The sequence below is a fragment of the Acartia tonsa genome, chromosome 8 (genome assembly GCF_053477335.1).
Source record: "Acartia tonsa isolate MP-2025a chromosome 8, ASM5347733v1, whole genome shotgun sequence".
Taxonomy (NCBI): Eukaryota; Metazoa; Arthropoda; class Copepoda; order Calanoida; family Acartiidae; genus Acartia; species Acartia tonsa.
The window spans coordinates 13,054,423-13,077,872 of NC_137267.1; the positions used below are offsets into that span (position 1 = coordinate 13,054,423).

At 32.6% G+C, this 23,450-nt stretch overlaps 1 protein-coding gene across 2 annotated transcripts in view; it reads left to right on the forward strand.

Annotated features, from left to right (window-relative positions):
- The window catches only part of LOC145326039 (P-selectin-like), a 154,520-nt gene that overhangs the window by 125,864 nt on the left and 5,206 nt on the right, over positions 1-23,450 (forward strand). For both annotated transcript variants that reach the window (XM_080169134.1, XM_080169135.1), the window contains exons 13-27: positions 1,072-1,157; positions 1,717-1,777; positions 5,365-5,536; positions 5,870-5,936; positions 6,427-6,508; positions 6,738-6,973; positions 17,515-17,638; positions 17,953-18,044; positions 19,567-19,691; positions 20,092-20,260; positions 21,325-21,378; positions 21,570-21,718; positions 22,006-22,151; positions 22,509-22,616; positions 23,134-23,211. In XM_080169134.1, coding sequence (XP_080025260.1) covers positions 1,072-1,157; positions 1,717-1,777; positions 5,365-5,536; positions 5,870-5,936; positions 6,427-6,508; positions 6,738-6,973; positions 17,515-17,638; positions 17,953-18,044; positions 19,567-19,691; positions 20,092-20,260; positions 21,325-21,378; positions 21,570-21,718; positions 22,006-22,151; positions 22,509-22,616; positions 23,134-23,211 — 1,749 coding nt within the window. The remainder of the gene's footprint in view (positions 1-1,071; positions 1,158-1,716; positions 1,778-5,364; positions 5,537-5,869; positions 5,937-6,426; positions 6,509-6,737; positions 6,974-17,514; positions 17,639-17,952; positions 18,045-19,566; positions 19,692-20,091; positions 20,261-21,324; positions 21,379-21,569; positions 21,719-22,005; positions 22,152-22,508; positions 22,617-23,133; positions 23,212-23,450) is intronic.

Consider the following 23,450-nt stretch of genomic DNA (forward strand, 5'->3'; position numbering starts at 1 on the left):
TCTATAATTTGAAATGTTCGTCTGTCCGTATTTACATATTTTAGTATATACAGTATACCTATGTTCGTCTATCTGTCTGAAACAAATTTGAGGAACCTGATTTTCTTGACTCCTTTTCAAGATAGATGGTAAGGGTGCTAGATCGATTCCTAGATTTTGAATTCTTCGTGATTTTCTCGACTCCTATTTAAGATGGACAGCTGAAATTTTCAGGGATTATATAAGTTTACATTCTACATACTTCCATCAAATTCAAGATGGGGGTGAATGATCGATTCCTAGATTTTCACGTTAATTTAAATTTTAAAAGGTTTCGATATTCATTTTATCAAGTTTAATGTTTATTGTTTATGACACTGCTATATAGTTATTTTTTTCCGGATGTCCATCCATTATTTTTTAACTTCACTTCTTATGGATTTTGTCATCCGTGTTTCTTTCTTTTAATCATGTTCATGACAACGAATATGGAAATGATTTTTAAATTTCTTAGTTGCTTGCATTACAAACTTCTTTTCATGGCTTATGTAACTTGTAACATGAAATTCATCTTTAAATTAGATTGAGATAATGGATATTAGATATACGTGGATAGGAGGAGGGTAGGGGATGTGATAAGGGGGTAATATTTATTTTAGCCTGCTAAAAGTTTTACTTTCTTAGAGCACATTATAATCTGATGTAATATTCAAGTAATATTACATCCATTATTGAGATGAATATTAAAAAAAAGTAATGTGATGTAATGTACAGTTCCTTTCTCAGGACTTATATAAATCTTTCCAGCAAGTTGTAGATCTACATAAAGACTCAATATAGGTTATAAATAGAAATTGAATTAACTATTATACATTTTTTTAGACTTAAAATTTTCAGGATTCTATTTATTTTAATAAATTTTGTTTGTATTTTGTATTGTGTAATAAAGAAACAAAATAATTTCCCTAGTAAAATAAGTAGTCTAATTTATGCATAAAACTATTAGGTATTTGGGCACCAGTGTAAAATAGAGTCCAATTTCCCCTCCCTCCCTGTTACTTATTTGTGATTATTACAATATTTTATCTTTAGGTTGATGCCAGAACGGTGTGTAAAGGAGGTGCAAAGGGGTGTCCAAGCCCCAAGGTCCTGGAAGGAACCTGGGTTTCTGGAGACAGGTACAATTTCACCACTATGGCTTCAAAACCGTTTAATATCCGGTGGATTAGAACCGGATCTCAGCCATACTGAAAAATTCTTATGTGTAGCATCGTATTAAATCTAGTTTTCTACGAATAAAAATATGTACAATTATAAGATTTAAACCATTTTTTAGAACAGAGATTCTTATGATTTTACATTTTTATATTCATGAAGCTGTTTATAATACGATGCGATAAATAAATAATATTATATTCCGTAGCTCTTTTAATTTAATACGGTTGGCTGTGGACCTTGTATCTAGGGACTCTAAATTTGAATTTAGAAGGAGGGTTAAAAAAGCCAAAAACCACCTTAAGACTTAGATTTATAACAAAATTAGCCTAAACTCCCTTAGGACCTTTGTGAAGCTTTTTTAAATGGAAAATTCGATATGCTCTTGTTTGTGAGATCTTAACGAATAAACATTCAAATAGAAAACTATACTATTTTATTTAATAGAATATATTAAATCTTGTGTTTGATAGAGCTTTGCAAATATTGAAATACTTAATATATTTTTTAAAAATATTTTAGAAATGAGGGATCAACCATTCGGTATCACTGTCCTGTTGGTTACCTACCTATTGGAGAACAGGTATTATAATACGCCCGCGAGCTGTTAGGGAGATAATAGGTTCGAATCTCGTTATATGTAAAGACGATAAAAATGCAGTTATTCCAATATTATTGAAAGTTCCGGTGTAAAATTGTTGATCACTGATACCCCCACCCCATCTTATTTTTAAATTAAATTAGAATAAGATGGGGCTACCCAGTACTTAATTTAACCTAGCTTAACCTGACCATTATTTTTTATTTTTTTAATTTAAGGAGGTGGGGGGAATTACCAAAAACATAACCGTAATAAAACATAGGTAGAACATATTGTCAAAGATCATCTTATTAAACAGCTGGATTTAAAGTAGTATTAAAACAGAGTTTCTTTGATTTAAACTATCTTTGCATATGTTTCGTGAGCATTAAGCAAACAAATATGAAGATAGAATTTCAAAGTATTTTTTATGCATTTCTGATACATTATCGAGTTTTTACAAAATTACCATGCAGTATAAAAACATCTTAAAAGAGAATAAATAACATCTTTGAAAACTTTTCGGTTTTTTAAAGAAAGTTCTTTGCAGGAAGATACATTGATTTGACTAAAATTTTTACAAAAGAATGGTTTTATAGACTGCTGTCTACATAAATGTACATAAAATAGTATAAACTTTTTACATTTTTACGCTTATGATTGTATTTTGCATAATAAATTTTATTTACTACAATAACAATACAAAAACACTTGAAAAGAATCAATAAAGGATGAGAAAAGTATCATATTGTTCACGAAAACATACTTTGCAATTGGTACGGACTAGTTTTCAAAAAAAGTCTTGAAGCATATTAGAAACATAAATTATTTTATGTGTTTTAATTAGGGTTGGGCCGGATACTTTTTTGGCCGGATACCGGATACCGGATATCCGGCTGATTTCAAATGCCGGATATCCGGTAACCGGCTGGATATCCAGCCAACGCCGGATATCTGGCAAATGTCCGGTTATCCGGCCAAATTACCGGATATCCGGCCGAATAACCGGCCAAATTACCAGATATTAAAGTAGTAAAAAAAAATTTCTTCAGAAATCTTATATAAATTTACATAAAGTTAAACTTATTCAGAAAAAATGTTCTTCTAGCTTCAATAATAAGAAAATTATAGCCATTTAAGATTTTAAAAAGCAGAGATTTTTGGTGTAAAGTATAAAAAAATATAGAGCCGGATATCCGGCCGGATAGTTTCAATATCCGGCCGGATAGTTTCAATATCCGGTATCCGGCCGGATATTAAAAATGGCCGGATATCCGGCCATACCGGATATCCGGCCCAACCCTAGTTTTAATTTGAAGTGAAATAATATCTTACACAGTAAGCAATAATGTAATTTCCTTGTTTATTGACAAATTCTTAATTTAAAAATCATAAAAAGGGGAAATTTATAATAGGCCAAATCTCTTAAAACTTTGTCCTAGGATAGCCTAGGAGTTAGGTTTCCTAAGTCTGAATTATTTCTTATATTTATGTTTGGATAAGAAAACCTCAACGACTAGGATAACTTACAAAATTGTAAGGAATAGTCCCTTACGTGACATCGCAACTTAAGGGGCGATTTGTCTTTTTTTTATAATGGCTTTTTATAGGTTATTTTAGGTTAGGTTAGGTTATATTGGGTTAGGTAATTGCCCCGCAGGGTTAGAGCCCCCCGCAGGTGCTAGAAATAAGAGGAAACCTACTGTGAAAAATACGAAGAAGGTGCGATGCCACGAAAGGGATTATACCCAAATTGTCTAGTATATAGCTCATTATCTACCAACAAAAAATGGTTACTTTTATACCTAAAAAAACTTTCAAATTATACCAATTTCTATTAAAAAAAAAATTTCATCAAATCTGTCCTTGTTTTACGAATATTGAATACATGGAAATACAGATGCACGGCTTACCAAGGAAAAGCTTTTACAAGGTCAATGACATGTGATTTAGCAGAATTTATTGCATATATATGTGGTATCCGCCTAGGGTAAATGGCAGACACCAGAGTTCGGATAAAGACTACGGCAGTGTGAACAGACGTGGACACCTATACTATAGAGGAGCTACGCTTCTCTAGCAATCACTAAATGATAAACATAGTCTATTCAGTTGTTTCTTTATTGCAGGTCTAAGGATAACTAAACTTGTACAACATAATATAAATACATATGGATTAGGAATAAAGATAGTTAAATATAAATCATACAGTAAAACATAGATAGTTGCAATGGTTAGGTAGATGGCTATCCCTGTCTGGGGCAGGCAGGATAGCCCATGGAGCAGCACAATAGGTAGATAAGCATAGAGGGGTTGAGTGGTAGGTCTGGGTACTAAAGAAGGAAGGTTTGATGATTACTTGTGACAACAACAGTCTGTGTGGGGGTGATTCTATCAGGTGAGGGTAGGCTTAGATCCTTTATCCTCAGGGTTGAGGTGGTGCTGATAACTTGGTGGTTGAAGGGGAAGGTTCCGGTGCTTAAGATGGGAGAGGGAGGGGTAACACCCCTCCCTCCATTTGCAGGACAACTGAGAGATGAAATCAGTACCGTTATCTGACATATTTTCAGGTGGCTTTACAATTGTAGAATAACAGGATTTAGCTGGGTGCGTAGCATCACTATAATGTCTTGGTTTCTGCATGGTCCAGAGTTGCCGCATACCACATATACTTGCATATAGGGATAATGTTACGAAAAATTTGGGCATTTAGACCCCCCTCCTCCTCCTTATTTTTAAATAGATAAATAAAGTTGATGGAGGGGATAGTTTTTAGATGGTTTGTTATTATCATTAGGTCAGGCTGGGTTAGGACTTATTCGGTACAGGAAATCACCAAAGGTTAGGGTATAGATATATACCCTTGCGTCCGCTGTATTTTAATTTTACATTGATAAATATTTATAAACTGATAAATTTTGTCATATAATATATATTATAATTTAAAATTATATTAAAATGATGTTTTTTGGTTATATTTCATGTAATTAAATTGATAATTGTTGGGATTTTAGTAGTTTTAAACAGAAAACGTTTTTACTGTTATTAATATTACTGTATATGTACACGTTAATATTACGTTGTCCACTTTTTAATTGGATATCTAAAGTAAGATAATGTATTTACGACTGGCTAAATGAACTTTTCTACGATTTTTTTAGTTTAAAGCATATTTAACAATAAAGCATAATTACTTTCTAGGTTGATGAAAGTATTATATTGAAACAGCCGGCCTAGCTTGCTGTCTTATTATTTACTAGCGCAAACGCCCCTAGAGGCTTCTCGCATAAAATTTTTTACATTTTCTAACCATTCATATTGGTCTATAGTTCCGGTATCACTGTATCTATAGCTAGGCCGAATTTAAAAGTACCTATATATATGTCTAGCTCCATTTTTATTTATTTTTGTTTCTACATTTTGGGAAAATTTTCATATCCTTTGCTTATATTTCAGAAAAAAAAAAAAAAAAAAAAAAAAAAACCCTTATTTCAATGAAAGGATTGAGAGGTCTGTGTTCCACTAGGTACTTTGAGGAAAACATCTTATTAATTACTAGCTAACTTCTATTAATATTGATTTTTTGTCAGGATCAAACATGCACTAGCGGCGAATGGAGCGGAGAGCCTGTGAGTTGCAAGTTCGTGGACTGTGGTGACGCTCCGGGTCTCCTTAATGGCGCCATTCATGTACTGGACGGCCGTACGTCATACGGGGCGAAGATTAAATACGAGTGCAATACGGATTACTCCTTGATTCAAGGTAAAAATTATATAAATTTACAAAAAAAATCCTCCCCCCCCCCCCCCCCCGTTATGGAATTATTGATTTTCTCTAATAAATTTTCCGTAGAGGTACTACCCTTCCTAGAAATAATCAGAAAACCTTCCTCTAACCCCCACAAGAAAAAAAAGGAAGATAATTTGTTTTTGAAAATTTTAGAAATACAAGCGCTTGTGCTTTATTTGTTCGTTGAAGTCATTTTTTAGAATTTAAATTGTTGGGGTTTCGTGATTTTTATTTAAAAGTATTAAAATTTAAAATATACTTTTCTAGTTTAGATTAACTACATACCTATATGATTTAATATTTCAGGCGACAGAATTCGAAGTTGTGAGGCTGATGGGTGGAGTGGTAATGCACCCCGTTGTGAATTTACTAGGTATGTCCTTATCCTATTTTGACTTTTTACTATTAATTTTGTTATCAAATTTAGAAGATTTGTATTATTATGTTCATATTCTTATAACCTTCCTTCTAATATTTATTCGATCTCTCTATTAAGCAACTCTCTTATTGCTTTATTTCTTTATTTCTTTCTCTCTTTTTTTCTTTTTCTCTCTCTGAAGATATATCCTTATCTATATATATTATCTATTTTTATTAATAACCTTATCAAGTACGTCCAGGTTTTTTTTTGGGGGGGGGGGAGGGTAGAATATGGGTTTCAAAGATTTAAAGGGTCACAATCTAATGCATTTTGGTTAAAATAAGAGGTTTCAGGCTTTAAGGGGGTAATAGAATCACACCTTTATTTCCTTCCACTCCCCCATAGACGTCCAGGACCCTTATGCTCAGATTACCATTTCAAACTATTTTGCTTCTAATGAAACCATAATCATCCTTGTTCTATTTCGATAATATTATTTTAGATGCCCGTCACCTGAGGAAGTTCCAAACGCCAAAGTGGTACAAATTCCAGGTCCTGATGGACTTAATCGTCTGGGAGCTAAGGTGATACTTTTTAATAGTAGTGCAGCTACTTATAAATTTGAAGAAAAATTCCTTGGAGTGGTCAATAAAAGATTATTTCTATTATTTTAGCTTTGAATACTGTCTTTTATGCTTGATTACATTCAGACTTTGATAGGTGGCTCGTAACACCTTATTACGACCTCCTCTGCATAAATATATAATAATTGAAATTGTAAAGTAATATACTATTTTTAAAATTGTATTCTAGTTGGAGTATTCTTGTCTACCGGGCCACGTTAGCCTTGGCAGTCTCAACCTGGAGTGTCTTGTCGGCGGCCGATGGTCAGGACAGCCACCAGTCTGCAAGCACGTCAACTGCGGCGACCCACCGACTATACAGAACGCCGTTGTGGAACGGTTGGATGGCGGTACAACGTACCAGGCGCGTGTTAGATACTCCTGCGAGGCAGATTATAAGCTAAGAGGCGGTGATGGTACTTTAAGGTAATATTCGCAGTACAAAAAAAAATACCCTAACCTTTAAAAAACGTTGGGTTACATATTCAGGGAGGGAGGGGACAATAGACTGTTTATTACGCTAGTCCCCAAAGTTTTATAAGAACGTTTTCTTATTCATTGGCTTAACATCTTTGGCATCCAAACATTCTAACCACTGATTGTTTTCAGAATAAGGGATAATTTTGTGTATCATTATTGGGGATGTACAAAAAATGTGTCACCTATTGTTACATATCATTTAAAATTATAATTAAGTACAACCCTTTCAAAAATGGTAATTTATTTACTCTTTATTTTCTAAAGTAATTGTAATTTTATGATTCTTTAAGTAAATGTTGAGAAAAATTTTGACCCACCTATTTTAATCTAACCTTTTGGGTAAATAAACAAGGATGACAAAGTAGAAAATGTATAATAACTATATAAATAATCTAATTGTCGGATTTTCTGAATTATGAATTACATCAATATATACCCTATTTCCGGAAGTTCTAACGATTCTTAGCAATAAATTTTCCCTCTTTTGAGCAAAGGCATTCACCCTTTTTTAGTAGCGAAGCTACTCTATAATTCACTTTTTAGTAGCGAAGCTACTCTATAATTCACTTTGTCCGTCCGTCCGTCCGTCAGTCAGTCCGTCCGTCCGTCAGTCAGTCCGTCCGTAACGCTATGGGGGAAATGGGATTTACTCAGCTCCTATAAAAGATAGAATGCTGAAATTTTTTGACAACATTCCCATTATTAAGGAGCACAATTGACTATAAAACATCATTTGCGGTCGGACCGATTTTTAGCAGGTTTTAGGCTATTTTTATATTTTTCACATTTTTCTCCATATCTTCAGTGTTTATGGTCCAATTTTCAAAATTTTTTCATTTACAGATATCAAAATTAAATTTCCTGTCGTTTAAAGAAACAATCATGAAGGCCAGACTGCCTTTTCAGCAGGTTTTAGGCTGTTTTTTTTATGTTTTTAACATTTTTCTCCATATCTTCAGTGTTTATAGTCCGATTTTCAAAATTTTTTTCAGTTGTAGATATCAAAATTAAATTTCCCGTCTTTAAAGGAAATAACCATGACGGCCAGACTGCCTTTTTGGCAGGTTTTAGGCTATTTATGAATATATTTAACACTTTTTTCCATGTCTTCAGTGTATATGGTCCGATTTTCCAAATTTTTTAAGTTTTTAAGGATTTAAAAATTAAATTTTTTGTCGTTTTAAGAAAACAACCATGGCGGCCAGACTGCCTTTTATCAGGTTTTTGGCTATTTTTATATGTTTTACATATTTCCCAATATCTTTGTTTATTTTGATCCAATTTTCAAACTTTTATGGGATATCAGTATCAAAATAATTTTTCCCATTGTTATGAGCATCTTTAATATAATTTACTTTGACCATCGTCATCATACAAAATAAAACAAGGTTTCATATTTATCTTATCCAATAAATCTATTCTTGATTTTAGTAAAAACCTTTTAAATCTACCTGTACGTATTCCCATCTACGATTTTTTGTGCTTCGCTACTTATGGATGTTGTCATCCTTGTTTTAAATAATATCACTCGTAAGACAAAGTTTTAAAGCAGAATATTGACAAATCAAAGCATATTTAGATTAGCTATGCAATTTTAAAGAAATGAACATGTTTCAAATTGGCCTACGGACTCTCTGGTAACGATTATAGAGTTGCTATGCTTTATAAATTGTATCTAACTGTTAAAAGAATAGTCATGAAAAGTTTTAAATCTATAGAACTATTCTTACAGGACTAAGGATTATCAGTTACGGACGTACGGACAGATCCTTATGACTAGCTTCGGTACTAAAAAAATTGAGGGGATAAGCCATTTTGCAAATTAAGAATGCATTTTACGACAAGCTCAAATGTCGTGTTTCTTCTTTATTGCAAAAGTTGCACACCTACGAAAGATTGATTACGCAAATATCACAATTGCAAAACTAAAAGTTTTTTATTTCCCAGAAGCCAGGAATATGACAATGGATGAATAATTGATGTACGTCCACAATGATAACAAGCATAATTTCCCCTTATATAAATTAAAATTATGGAGTGTCTTTGAACAAACAAAAGTTTCAGAAATACCCAAGGTTTTTAATTGTTTGAAAGGTAGACACCCAAAATTGAAGGGGTTATGCCTTATGTAATCGTTAAAGGTTAATAATGCGAAAAAAATGTGTAATGGATCGGCTTTTAATTACCAAAATGCCAGCTTTTTACTTTAATTCAATATTTTGTTTATTTTAAGAAAACAGTTATTTTGCTGTATCATTTGAACACCTTTAAATGTCGCCAAACAAGATTTTTTTGCGAATAATGCTGCTGAATTTAGTGATGGACTTACGAAGAATTTACTCATTTTGATTAATGATTTTGGACTTATTTATATTTTTACTTATGGCTTGGTCCTTAGCAATTCAAAGGAAACATAAAAATAGCCTAAAAGCATCAAATACTTGTTAAATATAAATTTAAAAAGAGCCTGAAACCCTTCAGGAACCTATGAGAAGCTTCCCTAAAATTGATAATTTATTTAATCCACTTGTTTGCAGAATTTTAACTGAAAAACAATCACTACATTCAAGCAAGAATAAATGTAACCAGAGCAATCCTGATAGCAGAAAAGCTTAACATTAAAAATGTTTATTTAACTAAAATTAAAACTAAGGTTGTAGAAATAATTGCAATCTTAGTGTAAAATCAAATTTTAGTTACCTAAAAACATTTGAGGTTATAGTTGCATTAAAAGGGTTGTGTTATAACTATAACGGTGAGGTTTATTTTGGTTTGATTAAGAATACATGTATTGGTAATACATATCCTATGATGACGATACACAAAATTAACCCTTCTGTAGATTACAATTAGTGGTTGAAACTTTTGGAAACTGTACTAAATGAACCAATCAATCAAAATTCCCCAATGTTGTCAACGAATACAAAAAACATTATTATAAGACTTAGGGGCTAGTGTAATAAGCTATCCAATATTCTCTCCTGCCCTTACATTGTCCCCTCTCTCCCAGGTAATTATAAGGGAGTGTTAGAGGTTATTTCGAAACAGAACCATGGAAGATTTTTGATTAATAAATTTCTAGAGCAGCTAGGTACAATATTATGAGCAAAGCATATCTACATTTAAGTCTTAAAAATGTATTTAAACAGAATCCTGTATCTAATCAATTTTGCATTATATATAGTTTATAATTTATATTTTGCTTATTAAGTTGTGCCTTTTTTAAAGTATAAAGGTTTGTTTGTCCCCTCTGATTTAAAAGCTTCCCTTTAATTGGTGTTGTTATCCTTGTTTCTTTAAGAATATTGACAAAATTCAATTTTAGACAACTATTGTAAAAAATATAGAATTATTTTTTGTGAAATATTTATTACCTACATCTCTGATTTCTAATGTTCAAGTTTTAGGATGCAAAAAGGCGACTTAAAAAGATCTCAAAATAAATTTTATTACAGCCTTTTAATCGGTTCATTTAGGCCTAGATTTTGCTGTCATATTATTCTTTTTATATCTAAAATAATGGCTTGAGAATAGTTGTATAATAATAACAATGAATTTTCTTTACAAACAACTTTTTCAAACAACCTCAAAGTTTTTAAGCAGTAAGTCCAAAATAATGACAAAATTTAAACTTTCCAATTTGACTTCTAAACCAAGGGGGGGGGAAGTTCTGCCACTTTCGCGTAAACAGTGTGCAGTGGACTAGGTATTGATTTTAGATTATAGGTTATTTAGGATAAAAGTTTACTTTTGGGTATTAGTTCACGTATATTTAATCATTTTTTGAATAGGTCTCCAGGTTCAGGTGCTGCAGGCTGGAAGGTCGTTTCTGGACAGGTAAAAAAATTAAAAATTTTTTGTTTGAAGAGTTAGAGAGCAACTTATAAAACAAAATATGCTTCTTTTTGAATGTTATTAACATATCTGCAGAAAAAATTAAATTCGGCCTCCAGGTTCAGGTGCTGCAGGCCTCCAGGTACACTCTGGACAGGTAAAAATTAAACAAATTTATTTGAAGAGTTAGAGGTACACTTATTAAACCAAATATGCATCTTTTTGAATGTTATTACCAAATTAGAAGAAAAAATGACAATCGGCCTCCAGGTTCAGGTGCTGCAGGCCTCCAGGTACACTCTGGACAGGTAAAAATTAAGTTTTCTTATTTGAAGAGTTAGAGGTACACTTATTTAACCAAATATGCATCTTTATGGATGTTATCATCATATTTGCAGAAAAATTTAAAATCGGCCTCCAGGTTCAGGTGCTGCAGGCCTCCAGGTACACTCTGGACAGGTAAAAATTAAAATTTCTTGTTTGAAGAGTTAGAGGTACACTTATAAAAAAAAAAATATGCAACTTTTTGGATGTTATTACCATATTTGAAGAAAAAATGACAATCGGCCTCCAGGTTCAGGTGCTGCAGGCCTCCAGGTACACTCTGGACAGGTAAAAATCAAAATTTCTTATTTGAAGAGTTAGAGGTACACTTATAAAACAAAATATGCATCTTTTTGGATGTTATTACCATATTTGAAGGTAAATTGACAATCGGCCTCCAGGTTCAGGTGCTGCAGGCCTCCAGGTACATTCTGGACAGGTAAAAATTTTAAAAAAATTATTTAAAGAGTTAGAGGTAAACTTATTAAACCAAATATGCGTATTTTTGGATGTTATTATCATATTTGAAGGTAAATTGATATTCGGCCTCCAGGTACAGGTGCTGCAGGCCTCCAGATCCATTCTAGACAGGTAAAAATTAAAAAAAAAATTATTTAAAGGGTTACAGGTACACTTATAAAACCAAATATGCATCTTTTTGGATGTTATTATCATATTTAAAGAAAAAAATCAAATTGGACTCTAGTTTCAGGTGCTGCATGCCTCCAGGTACAATCTGGACAGGTAAAAATTAAAATTTCTTATTTGAAGAGTTAGAGGTACACTTATTAATCCAAATATGCGTGTTTTTGGATGTTATTATCATATTTGAAAATAAATTGACAATCAGCCTCCAGGTTCAGGTACTGGAGGCCTACAGGTCAACTCTGGACAGGCAGATAAAATATTTTTTAATAATTTTTAATTTGGAAACCTTACCTGGATCCTGTAGACTGCTGGTTGTTGGTAGCCAGTTAAAAAATCCTAAATGGTTATTTTTGAATTTATAGGAATGGTTTCTAAAAAGAAAATGGCTAAATTATAATAATTTAGTATAATATAGCATTTAAGGCTCCAGACAGGCTGTAGGCGGCCTCCAAGAGCCTGCTGGACAGGTAAATCAAATGTGTAATCTTTTATTTAAAAGAAAGGTATACTATGTAGAAATAGAAAAGAAACTTTATATAAAAAATTAGAGCATAAAATTTGCAATGTTATCCTAAATAATATTCACATAACTTTCGTCAATTACTTATTTCCAGTGAACAATAAATTTTTCTTCATTTTAGAACTCTGAAAAAATATTTTACAGATCAAATTATCTTTTTTAAAATATGTACAACTTACATTATCAAAAAGAAATACATTATTTAATAAAATGCTGCTTAACTAGAAGACTAGATTTTTGTATCTTAATACTTTGTATTTAGAATATAAAAAAAACTTGTCAAATCATACAAATACATTATATAACAAAATACTGCTTAATCAGCAGGCTCCTGGAGGCTACCTAGTGCCTGCCTGGAACAAAAATAGAAGACTTACTTAATAAATTTTGTCATATTATTATATTTTAATAATTTTCTATTTAGAAACCTTTCCTCTAATATCAAATATTACCTTTATTGGAATTTACCTTGCCAGCGGCCACAAGCAGTCACCAGTGGTCACCAGGATCCAGGTAAGGTGTCCAAATCAAAAAGTATCAAAAAATATTATAACTACCTGTCCAGAGTGTACCTGGAGGCCTGCAGCACCTGAACCTGGAGGTTGATTGTCAATTTACCTTTAAATATGGTAATAACATCCAATAAGTTGCATATTTGGTTTAATAAGTGTATCTCTAACTCTTTAAATAAGAAATTTAAATTTTTACCTGTCCAGAGTGTACCTGGAGGCCTGCAGCACCTAAACCTGGAGGCCGATTGTCAATTTACCTTCAAATATGGTAATAACATCCAAAAAGATGCATATTTTGTTTTATAAGTGTACCTCTAACTCTTCAAATAAGAAATTTTAATTTCTACCTGTCCAGAGTGTACCTGGAGGCCGATTGTCATTTTTTCTTCAAATATGGTAATAACATCCAAAAAGATGCATATTTGGTTAAATAAGTGTACCTCTAACTCTTCAAATAAATTTGTTTAATTTTTACCTGTCCAGAGTGTACCTGGAGGCCTGCAGCACCTGAACCTGGAGGCCGATTGTCATTTTTTCTTCAAATATGGTAATAACATCCAAAAAGATGCATATTTGGTTAAATAAGTGTACATCAAACTCTTCAAATAAGAAATTTTAATTTTTACCTGTCCAGAGTGTACCTGGAGGCCTGCAGCACCTGAACCTGGAGGCCGATTTTAAATTTTTCTGCAAATATGATGATAACATCCATAAAGATGCATATTTGGTTAAATAAGTGTACCTCTAACTCTTCAAATAAGAAAACTTAATTTTTACCTGTCCAGAGTGTACCTGGAGGCCTGCAGCACCTGAACCTGGAGGCCGATTTTAAATTTTTCTGCAAATATGATGATAACATCCATAAAGATGCATATTTGGTTAAATAAGTGTACCTCTAACTCTTCAAATAAGAAAACTTAATTTTTACCTGTCCAGAGTGTACCTGGAGGCCTGCAGCACCTGAACCTGGAGGCCGATTTTAAATTTTTCTGCAAATATGATGATAACATCCATAAAGATGCATATTTGGTTTAATAAGTGTACCTCTAACTCTTCAAATAAGAAAACTTAATTTTTACCTGTCCAGAGTGTACCTGGAGGCCTGCAGCACCTGAACCTGGAGGCCGAATTTAATTTTTTCTGCAGATATGTTAATAACATTCAAAAAGAAGCATATTTTGTTTTATAAGTTGCTCTCTAACTCTTCAAACAAAAATTTTTTAATTTTTTTACCTGTCCAGAAACGACCTTCCAGCCTGCAGCACCTGAACCTGGAGACCTATTCAAAAAATGATTAAATATACGTGAACTAATACCCAAAAGTAAACTTTTATCCTAAATAACCTATAATCTAAAATCAATACCTAGTCCACTGCACACTGTTTACGCGAAAGTGGCAGAACTTCCCCCCCCCTTAATATCCACCGGATTAGAAGTACTCAACCATACTGAAATATTATGTATATCATCGTATTACATACAATTTTATACGAACAATTAAATAAAAATCACAATATAAATACCAGTTTTGTTAGGCCACACCTTCGGCCACTTGGGCCTAACAAAAATATTTTAATATTATACATATTTTTTCATTTTATTAGCCGTGGAAAGTTGTTATAATACGATGCGATAAATTTTCATTTTCCTAATTGGACACAATTGTTGAGAAAAAACTATAAATATATTACTAACCCGGGCCGGGGTGGGATCTACATATAAAACGCGCAACATCAATTGAATAACTTTACACTAAAACTTTGATTTGATAGGTCAGGTCTTATTTTTATAATTGCTTCAAACACTGACAATATTTCTGTAAAAAATATACAATAATAATCTCTTATTCTTATAAAGATTATGGAGAGAGGACATTATACTGCAAATTGAACTGGAACTTAAAGTTGTTAAAGTTGTTGGCTCTGAAACTTTGGGTACTTGATTGTTTGGTTGAAATTCAAAGTGTCTAAACTTTTCAACCAATAATTTAAACTACAGAATAGGCAATTATATTTATCGTAATTGGGGATGTACATAAAATTTATTGTCCATTGTCTTATCCCTTAAGATCCCTGTGTAATGATAATGATCTAAAATGAAAAATGATAAGACTATAACCAGTTTTGTTAGTCCCGAGGGGCCATAGGCCCGGGCTAAAAATATATAATATATTAACATTATGCTTTTTTATTCTAATATTCGTTGAAAATTATCTGAACTACGATGCTATATGTGATTTTTCATTATGGCTGAGAACCGGTGCTAATCCAGCGGATAATAATCAATTTCGTAGCCAACTAGAATAGTTATTTCTCGTATCGTATTATAAACGGCTTTCCGCGGATATAGAATGTACAATTATAAGATTAAAACTAGTTTTTTTAGCCCCGTGGTGCCGAAGGCACCGGCTAAAAAAACTAGTTTTAATCTTATGATTGTACATTTCTATATTCGCAGAAAACTGGATATAATACGATGCTAGACATAGTTTTTTCGTATGGATGAGAACCGGTTCCTATCCACCGGATTCGAATGAATACGAGAAATTTTTTTCCAGTATATATGTATCCCCCTCTGATAATTGCAATCTTTTTTCGCTGCATTGCAACAACAAAAAGCAACAAGTTTTTTCAAGAGATTATAAATTTGGACTGTAGCGTCCTTACAAAATAAAAAAATCCGCTATTTTAGCTAAGTATACCCTTTTAACTAATTTATACAAACTGTTGATTTGTCAGATTTAATATAAAGGGGAAAATTTTTTTCTCAATATATTTAGTTCCCCCAGAAAAAGATTATTAAATAAAAACTCATTCTCGAGAGAGAAGGATTGACATTTTACTTTCTTTATTAACGACTAGCTGCACTGCCCCCAGAGGCTTACAGGTAACTTGAGAGTTGGTTGGTTGGGGGGGGGGGGGAGGTACCCTCCCCCAAGATAGTTATAAACTGTCCCAGGACCCATGAAAAGTTTCCTTGTAAATCGAAACCATATCTGTTCAGTGGTTAGCGAAATCCTTTAGTACAGACAGTCAGACAAAGATCCTCTTATTTTATTATAAGGATTATGATCTAAATTATTTTATAATTTTTAAATTTAACAGTTTTAAAGCACGCTACTACTAATTTGTATACAATATGCATACTTTTATATCAACAATAGCCTTTCATCATCTTGCAAACACAATTGATAATTATTCTTTTTAAATCTTTTCCAGTATGGCTCCGAAACCGATTAATTTCTGCTGGATTAGAACATGAAAAATCATGTATAGCATAATTTACAAACAATTTTCTACGAATATAAAAAAATAATAAAATTAATACCGGTTTTTTTACCCCGGGCCTACGGACCCTAAGTGCAAAAAAAACTGGTTTAATCTTATAAGTTTTAATTTTGATATCCATGAAAAGCTTTCTATGATGCGATGCGACAAATAACTATTGATAAAAAAATAATGCTGGTTAGAATAATTGTGTTCAGAAACTATATCCTCATTAAGTATTAGGGCGGGTCGATTTGCATATGTTCAAATTAGCAAGGGGTACTGGGCTAATATAAAACCAATCCAAAAACAACGGGCGCGCGGGGGGTATAAAAAATGCCCACCCCCTTATAAAACCAAAAATTGAAATTCCTTCAAACACAGGCATGTTGCATATTTAAATTACCACTTTGAAATTACGAATCTAAAAACCGTTTTGAAAAATATTGCTCCTAGTTCGAATAAGATCTCATTAAGTACCTAAAATAGTTTATTTAGTCAAAATTGTTCATTTTGGTAGTTTATTTGAAAATCATTTCAGACTGAATTAATATTTTTCAAAACGGTCTTCAGATCTATAATCAGCATTTGAATACGGTCATTTTGATATGCAACATGCCTATGTTTGAAGGAATTTTAATTTTTGGTTTTATAAGAGGGAGGGCACATTTTATACCCCCCCCCCCTCGCGCCCGTTGTTTTTGGATTAAAAAACCTCTTTCAAGTTTCACAGGGTTTTATATTGGCCCAGTAACCCTTGCCAATGTGAACTAATGTGAAATTCCAAAATCGACCCACCCTATTAGGTATACTTTAAATAAGGTGCTTTCCCTCCAAGTGCCTCAAAGAGCACAGAACACTTCCATTATATTTGCCTGTGCCTAACTCTACTGGTCCACCCTGTCTTCAATTTAATCTTACCTGACATAAAGTAAAAAACAATAATAGTTATTTCTCGCATCGTATTATAAACAGCTTTCCGTGGATATAGAATGTACAATTATAAGATTAAGACCAGTTTTTTTAGCCCCGAGGTGCCGCAGGTACCAACTAAAAAAACTGGTTTTAATCTTATGATTGTACATTTTTATATGCGTAGAAAGCTGGATATAATACGATATAATATATAGTTTTTTCGAATGGATGAAAACCGGTCCCTATCCACCGGATTCGAATGAATACGAGAAAAGTATTTAAAAACTATACTCCCTATTTTTCATTCGATTTGTAAAAAGTTGATCGGGTTTCTGTGCTGGACTAATGACTTGAGAGAAAATACTCTATTGTTTAAGTTTATTGAATCAGTTCATTAGTTATTGAAATCTTAAGCTACGAAAAAATTACCTTATAACTTTATATAATAGGATTGTTATTTTTTTATAGTTGTGAGGCGAACGGCAAATGGACCCGTGTACCTGACCTAAGATGTGAGATTATCAGCTGTCCCCCGCCCCAACCACCGGCGGCAGGCATGGTCAACGGCCATAACTACCAAGTTGGACGCAAGGTAAGCTGTGTGGAGTGAAAATTCCGGCCAAACGGTCGTTTTTTCAATGGCTGTTTTCCAATTTATATTTTTCACCCATAAATGAACTATCAAACTGTGTCAGAAAACTAGCATTAGAATTATTATCCTTTATCTAACCATGCATTTCTATCTATCTATATATCTATCTTTCTTTCTAAGTATATAACTATCTTTATATCTAACTATCTATTTAATTATTTATCTATATTTCTACATTACTATCTGTATCTATCAACCTTTTTTTTTATCTATCTATCTATCTATTTTTCTATATTATCTATCCATCTATCTAGATTGAGTATAGCTGTATTGCTGGCCATAAGTTGGAAGGCGAAGCAGTCCTAAGATGTCTACAATCTGGAGATTGGAGTAGCAACCCACCAAAGTAAGTTTACTTTTCTATGAGAATTTAAATATTTTACAAAATAAAGTTTTAAAAGCTATTGATCCATCTCAACCCAAGACTACTTTATCAAACTAACATCTTTGTACAGGCCATATATATATTTCAATAACTAAGGTTATCATTCTCAATCGTCCTGTAAAGGAAAAAACACAAATCAGTAAATAATACATACAAAAAGTCTATTTTTGAAGAATCTGAATAAGATATTTTTTTTTCTTTTTGATTTGAAGAATTGTAGAGATGCATCGCATCTTTATAAAAGGTTATGTAATTAGAAATGCTGTTAAAATTAAATTTTCATAATTCATATTAATAAAAACACATATCTATAAACTTTTTTGACATTTTAAACATATTTACACTCCCGCTACATATCTATTTATGGTCTAATAGCAGACCATTTCAAAACAAACAAAAAAAACAGCTGAAAGAAAGGGTTGAAGATTTTGAATGGGCGTAGCAAGAGGGGATTGTGGTGTGGTTGTTATTTTCATTTTTTTTTAAAAACATTGCAACTGCATTTTACATTCTAATATTTAATACAGGGTCAAATTTACGAATATAATATTTTTCTCTAGATAACAAAATCCAAGGGTCATTATTCTGTACTTGCTCTAATGGCACCATTTGAAAATCATTGGGTTGGTGTCCATTAGAAGAAAAATGAATACCTACAGCTTTGGTTGAATTTGGTTTAATGGAACTGTTATGGGCATTAAATCTATCACAAATACGATTTTTTGTTTTGCCAATGTACTGTGGTTTTAGTCTACAATTGCCAGATTGTTTAACACATGTTATACAATAAATTACATTAGAAGATAAACAATTCATACTAGAGAGAATAGGAAACTTTTCATTTGTTGTTGATGATGTTAAATAATTTGCAAATCTGGGTAAATGTTTACAAAGATTACAATTTCTATTACAATGTTTAAAACCAATCTTTTTTCTCTCTGATTTTCGATCATTTAAAACAGGAAGTTTGGCTCGAATTAATAAATAAATTATTTTCTCTTGTTATTAATTAGGGAAAAGGGGATGATATTCTGACAAAAAATTATAAAGAAAAATTTCCCCACAACCCCTTCCCATTTTCCTACCCTTCTTACCCACCCCTCTTCAATTTCATAAAAAAAAAAAATATATTTTCACCTTACTTTAAAAGATTTCGTGATTATAATCGAGTTATTAATAATCGAGAAAAATATTTTTTGTCGTTATACTATACGTACATATTAAGTAAATGTAAATATATTTAATCTTATTTTCCATCTTTATCTATCTATTTTGACTGTGGTCGACCTCTAGCTAATTCTGACGTTCAAGATACACAACAGACCTGTATATCATTATCTATCTATCTAAGCGTCTGTACGTCTATCCATCCAAATATTTACCTCACCTATATATCCATAAACGTAAGTATCTGACTTTCTAACCACATCTATAATGATATGTCTGTCTATATATCCAAATATCAAGCTTTCTTTCTGTCTAGATGCCTGTATGTTGACTGTGGACGAATCCCAGCTGTTTCTGGCGGTCAAGTGACGTACCTGAACAAAAGTACACACCTGGAAAGCATGGCAGAACTAACTTGTCAATCATCCTACAGAATTCATGGTAATCAATTGAAATTTTTACTTCCACGTTCTCATGAAGCTCTTTATAGTGCTTATAAAGAAATGTCGTCATAGTACTAAAAAATCTTCCGTTCTTATTATTAAGGAAAGTTAGTTATAGGGTTTGTAATAATTTGTCCTTTCTCAACCGTTAACCTATGAACCGATAAGGTTCTTTATGGTGAAGCATTTCATAGGACAAATAAAGTTTATCACTATTTGTGGAAGAGGGTACCTCCAACCTCCAAAGAGAAACCACCCCTGAAAAAAATACCCCCCAAAAATTGTTTTCAATTTACCCTTCAATAAATTACACCTATAAGCCTCTAGGGGCATATCCAGTAGTAAATCATAAATATGTAATATATATAAAGAAAGCTTACAAACAATTTTTCTTATAGGATCCTCTCTGTGGACCTGTGACTCAAACGGCTTCTGGCTGGATGAATCTGGAGGCCGTCCCGAGACAGCGAGGTGCCTGGAGGTGAGGTGTGCCCTCCCATTCAGACCAAACAACACTGTTGTGTCGGTGTCCAGCACGGAAAGACTTCATGGAACAAGTGTAATTAGGTAATAGTTTTCCAGTATGGCTTCATAGCCGATTAATAACCGCTGGATTCGAACCGGTTCTCTGTCATACTAAAAAGTCATGTAAAGCATTGTATTACAGACAATTTTCAACGAACATTAAAATAAAAATCATAAAATTAATACCAGTTTTCTTAGCCTGGTCCGTTTGCCCCTCGGGGCTAACAAAAATGGTCCTAAACTTAATTTTTTTCTTCAATTTAAAATACGTGGAAAACTGTCTATTATACGATGTGATAAATAAAGTGTATTGTTTGTACATTTTTAAGAAATAGGAAACTGGTTTGTTTTGAGGGAAAATAAACATTTTCTTCATCAATTCAACACTCTCTTTATTTCAGCTTATTAAGTATTTTTTTGTCCCCTTCGGGGTTAGAGAACATAGAAGGGATAATAACAGTTTTTAAAAGCGAAGCTTTTCTATAATTAGGGTCGGTCCGTACGTCCGTCCGTCCGTACGTCCGTCCGTCCGAGATAGTTAGCTTTTATTCGTTAATTTAAGCATGTTAGAATTGTCCTATTGATTTCAAACTTTGCATGGTGATTCCTGTAGTAGTTAGGTACGATTTAGAAAGCGTAGCAACTCTATAATCGTTACCAGAATGTCCGTACGTCCATTTTAAACATGTTGATTTTTTTACTTTTTTAATAACAATTTTTTATGTGATAAAATCATCCGATAGATCTGATTTTTTAAATACTGATTCCTATTACAATGAGGTACAATATTATGAGCGAAGCATCTCTATAATAAAGTATTAAAAATGTCAGTATGTCCTTAAACAGAATTCTGTATTTAAGAAGTTTTGCAACAAATTTACGTATAATTTTGCCAAACCTTATATTTTCATATTTTGTATATTCAGTTCTGACACTCAACAAAAGTTAATGTTCGTCTGTCATATCGTTTCAGAGCTTCGCTTTTATGGATGTTGTCATCCTTGTTTTTTATAAAAAGTTAACAGTATTAGAGGAATTGGGTCTTTTTATTTCAATTTTTCTAATTAAATGAACTGTCCACTAATGGCTAATGTAAAATTTTTCAGGTCAAAATTGGATATGGCTATCTCATACAAGGTCGGGAGTCAGCTAAAATACAGGTAAATACAATACAAAACAAAATGAATATTCAAAAAGAAAATAAATGTTAGGCTAAATTACAGTAAGGAGACGTTTGCCTTTAAAAGTTAGTTCATATAAAGAAGAATAAACCTTTTCATCTGCAAGTTTACTTTTTAAATAATAGCTAGATAATCTAACAATTTTTAAAAAAGCATACTATTACTCTTAGATGTGAGCGAGGCTTTGTACTATCTGGCGGGGAACGAGTAACAGAACGAGTGTGTATGGAGAGCGGGGAATGGACGGGCGAAGCGCCAACCTGTTCCTATGTTGACTGCGGTGTACCTGCACCCATTGAAAATGGACAAATCGAACTACAGGAAAATTTTAGATAACACTTTTTAGTTTATTTGGATTTTTGAAAAGGCAAAAACTTTACTTTTCAGAGAAGCTATGAGTTTCACAATTTTATGTATTAAAAGAACTTATTTTTAATAAATGTTTTATGTTAGTTTAGGTTCAGTAATAGTTAGGTATACCTGCAGGGATGGTACCCCAAATGAAAAAAAAATCATGCACTAGGAAAATATATATTACAACTTTTTATACCTAGTACCAAACATAACATCTAGAAAATATTATATTCTAACGTTATCTATCTAACTAGAATAACGACAAAACTGACTACGGCGCTATGGCCTACTACAGCTGCCAGCTGGGTTGGCGACTGGAAGGGTTTGAGAAGCGGGCGTGTAAAGCAAACGGCGAATGGACTCCGGACCCGCCACTCTGTATTGAAACTCTTTGTAAGGTAATACAGTTTTATTGATTTGTCAGTAGTCAATATTACAAATCAACAAAAAAGAAAGATCCTGTTTCTCATGGAGAGTGGCGTATGTCTTTCCTTCCCCTTTAAATTTTATTTTTTTGAGAGCAAATAATTTTTTTGAGGGGGGGAGGGATTTTTAAAAGTTTGCTTTTCTAGGGAGGAACTTTCCTCTAAAATAGTTGAACCTATCAGAAGCTTCTCTGTAAAGAAGAACCATAAAAGTCCAGCAGTTAGTGATATTACATAGATACACAGATAATCAGTCAGACAGACATACATTCTATTTTTTTACAAAAGAATAAGGAAATTTGTTTAATCATATTTTGTTTTGTTTTTTAGAATCTGACAGAGCCAGAAAATGGAGTAATGAAGATGACAACCCTTAGAATTGGAGGCGAAGCCAGCTTTACATGCAATCATGGCTATAGCCTTGTGGGTAGCGATCAGGTATGTACTTTTCCTTTAATCATGAGTTTAGTAGATATTTATTAGGGTGTGTCATTTTTTGACATTTTTATCTGAGTCTAAAGCGGCACATGATTTTTAAAAATGTAATACACCTCTGGATGATTGAAAATTTGTCGTAAGCCTTAAACATAACAATGTTATAATACAGGTATTAAATTAAAAATAGAAAAACAATGAAATTAATATATGAATAAAAAATTTAGAACACTACATTTAAATATAAATTATGTACAGTGTCAAAGTAATAAATAATCTCGCGAGAGGTAGTAGTTTGGTATGTTGTACGTAATTAACAGTTACTTTTGATAATAAAATATTGTAGCTTTAAAATGTTTTTTTTTCTTCATTTATAACAATAATAGAACCTTAATTATTGTACTATAGAATGTACTCATCTGAATTAAAAGGCATATTTTTTTTTTTACTGAAGAATAATCTTTTTATTCATTGCCTCATCCCTGAATAGATTTCAAAAGTTAATTATTTTTTATTTCAGATTTCTTGTTTGTCATCCGGCAGTTGGAGCGGTTGGCCGCCTGTCTGTGTTGAGGTTGACTGTGGACAGCCAGCCGAGGTATGTGATACAAACTGCTGCAATTATATAAATTTGAGCTGTGATTGAGAACCCACCAACCCCCCCACACCCTACTTCGTTATTTAACCCCCAGTGAAGGGTTTAAATCCTGCGTGTAATACAAAAAACTCCTCGCTGCCTTATTTTTATTAATTTTAAATATGGTGGTGTGGGAGGGTGGGGGGGGGGGGGCGTTATCAGGGTTCACCTGGATGCTTTGTAAATATTAAAGATCCTAT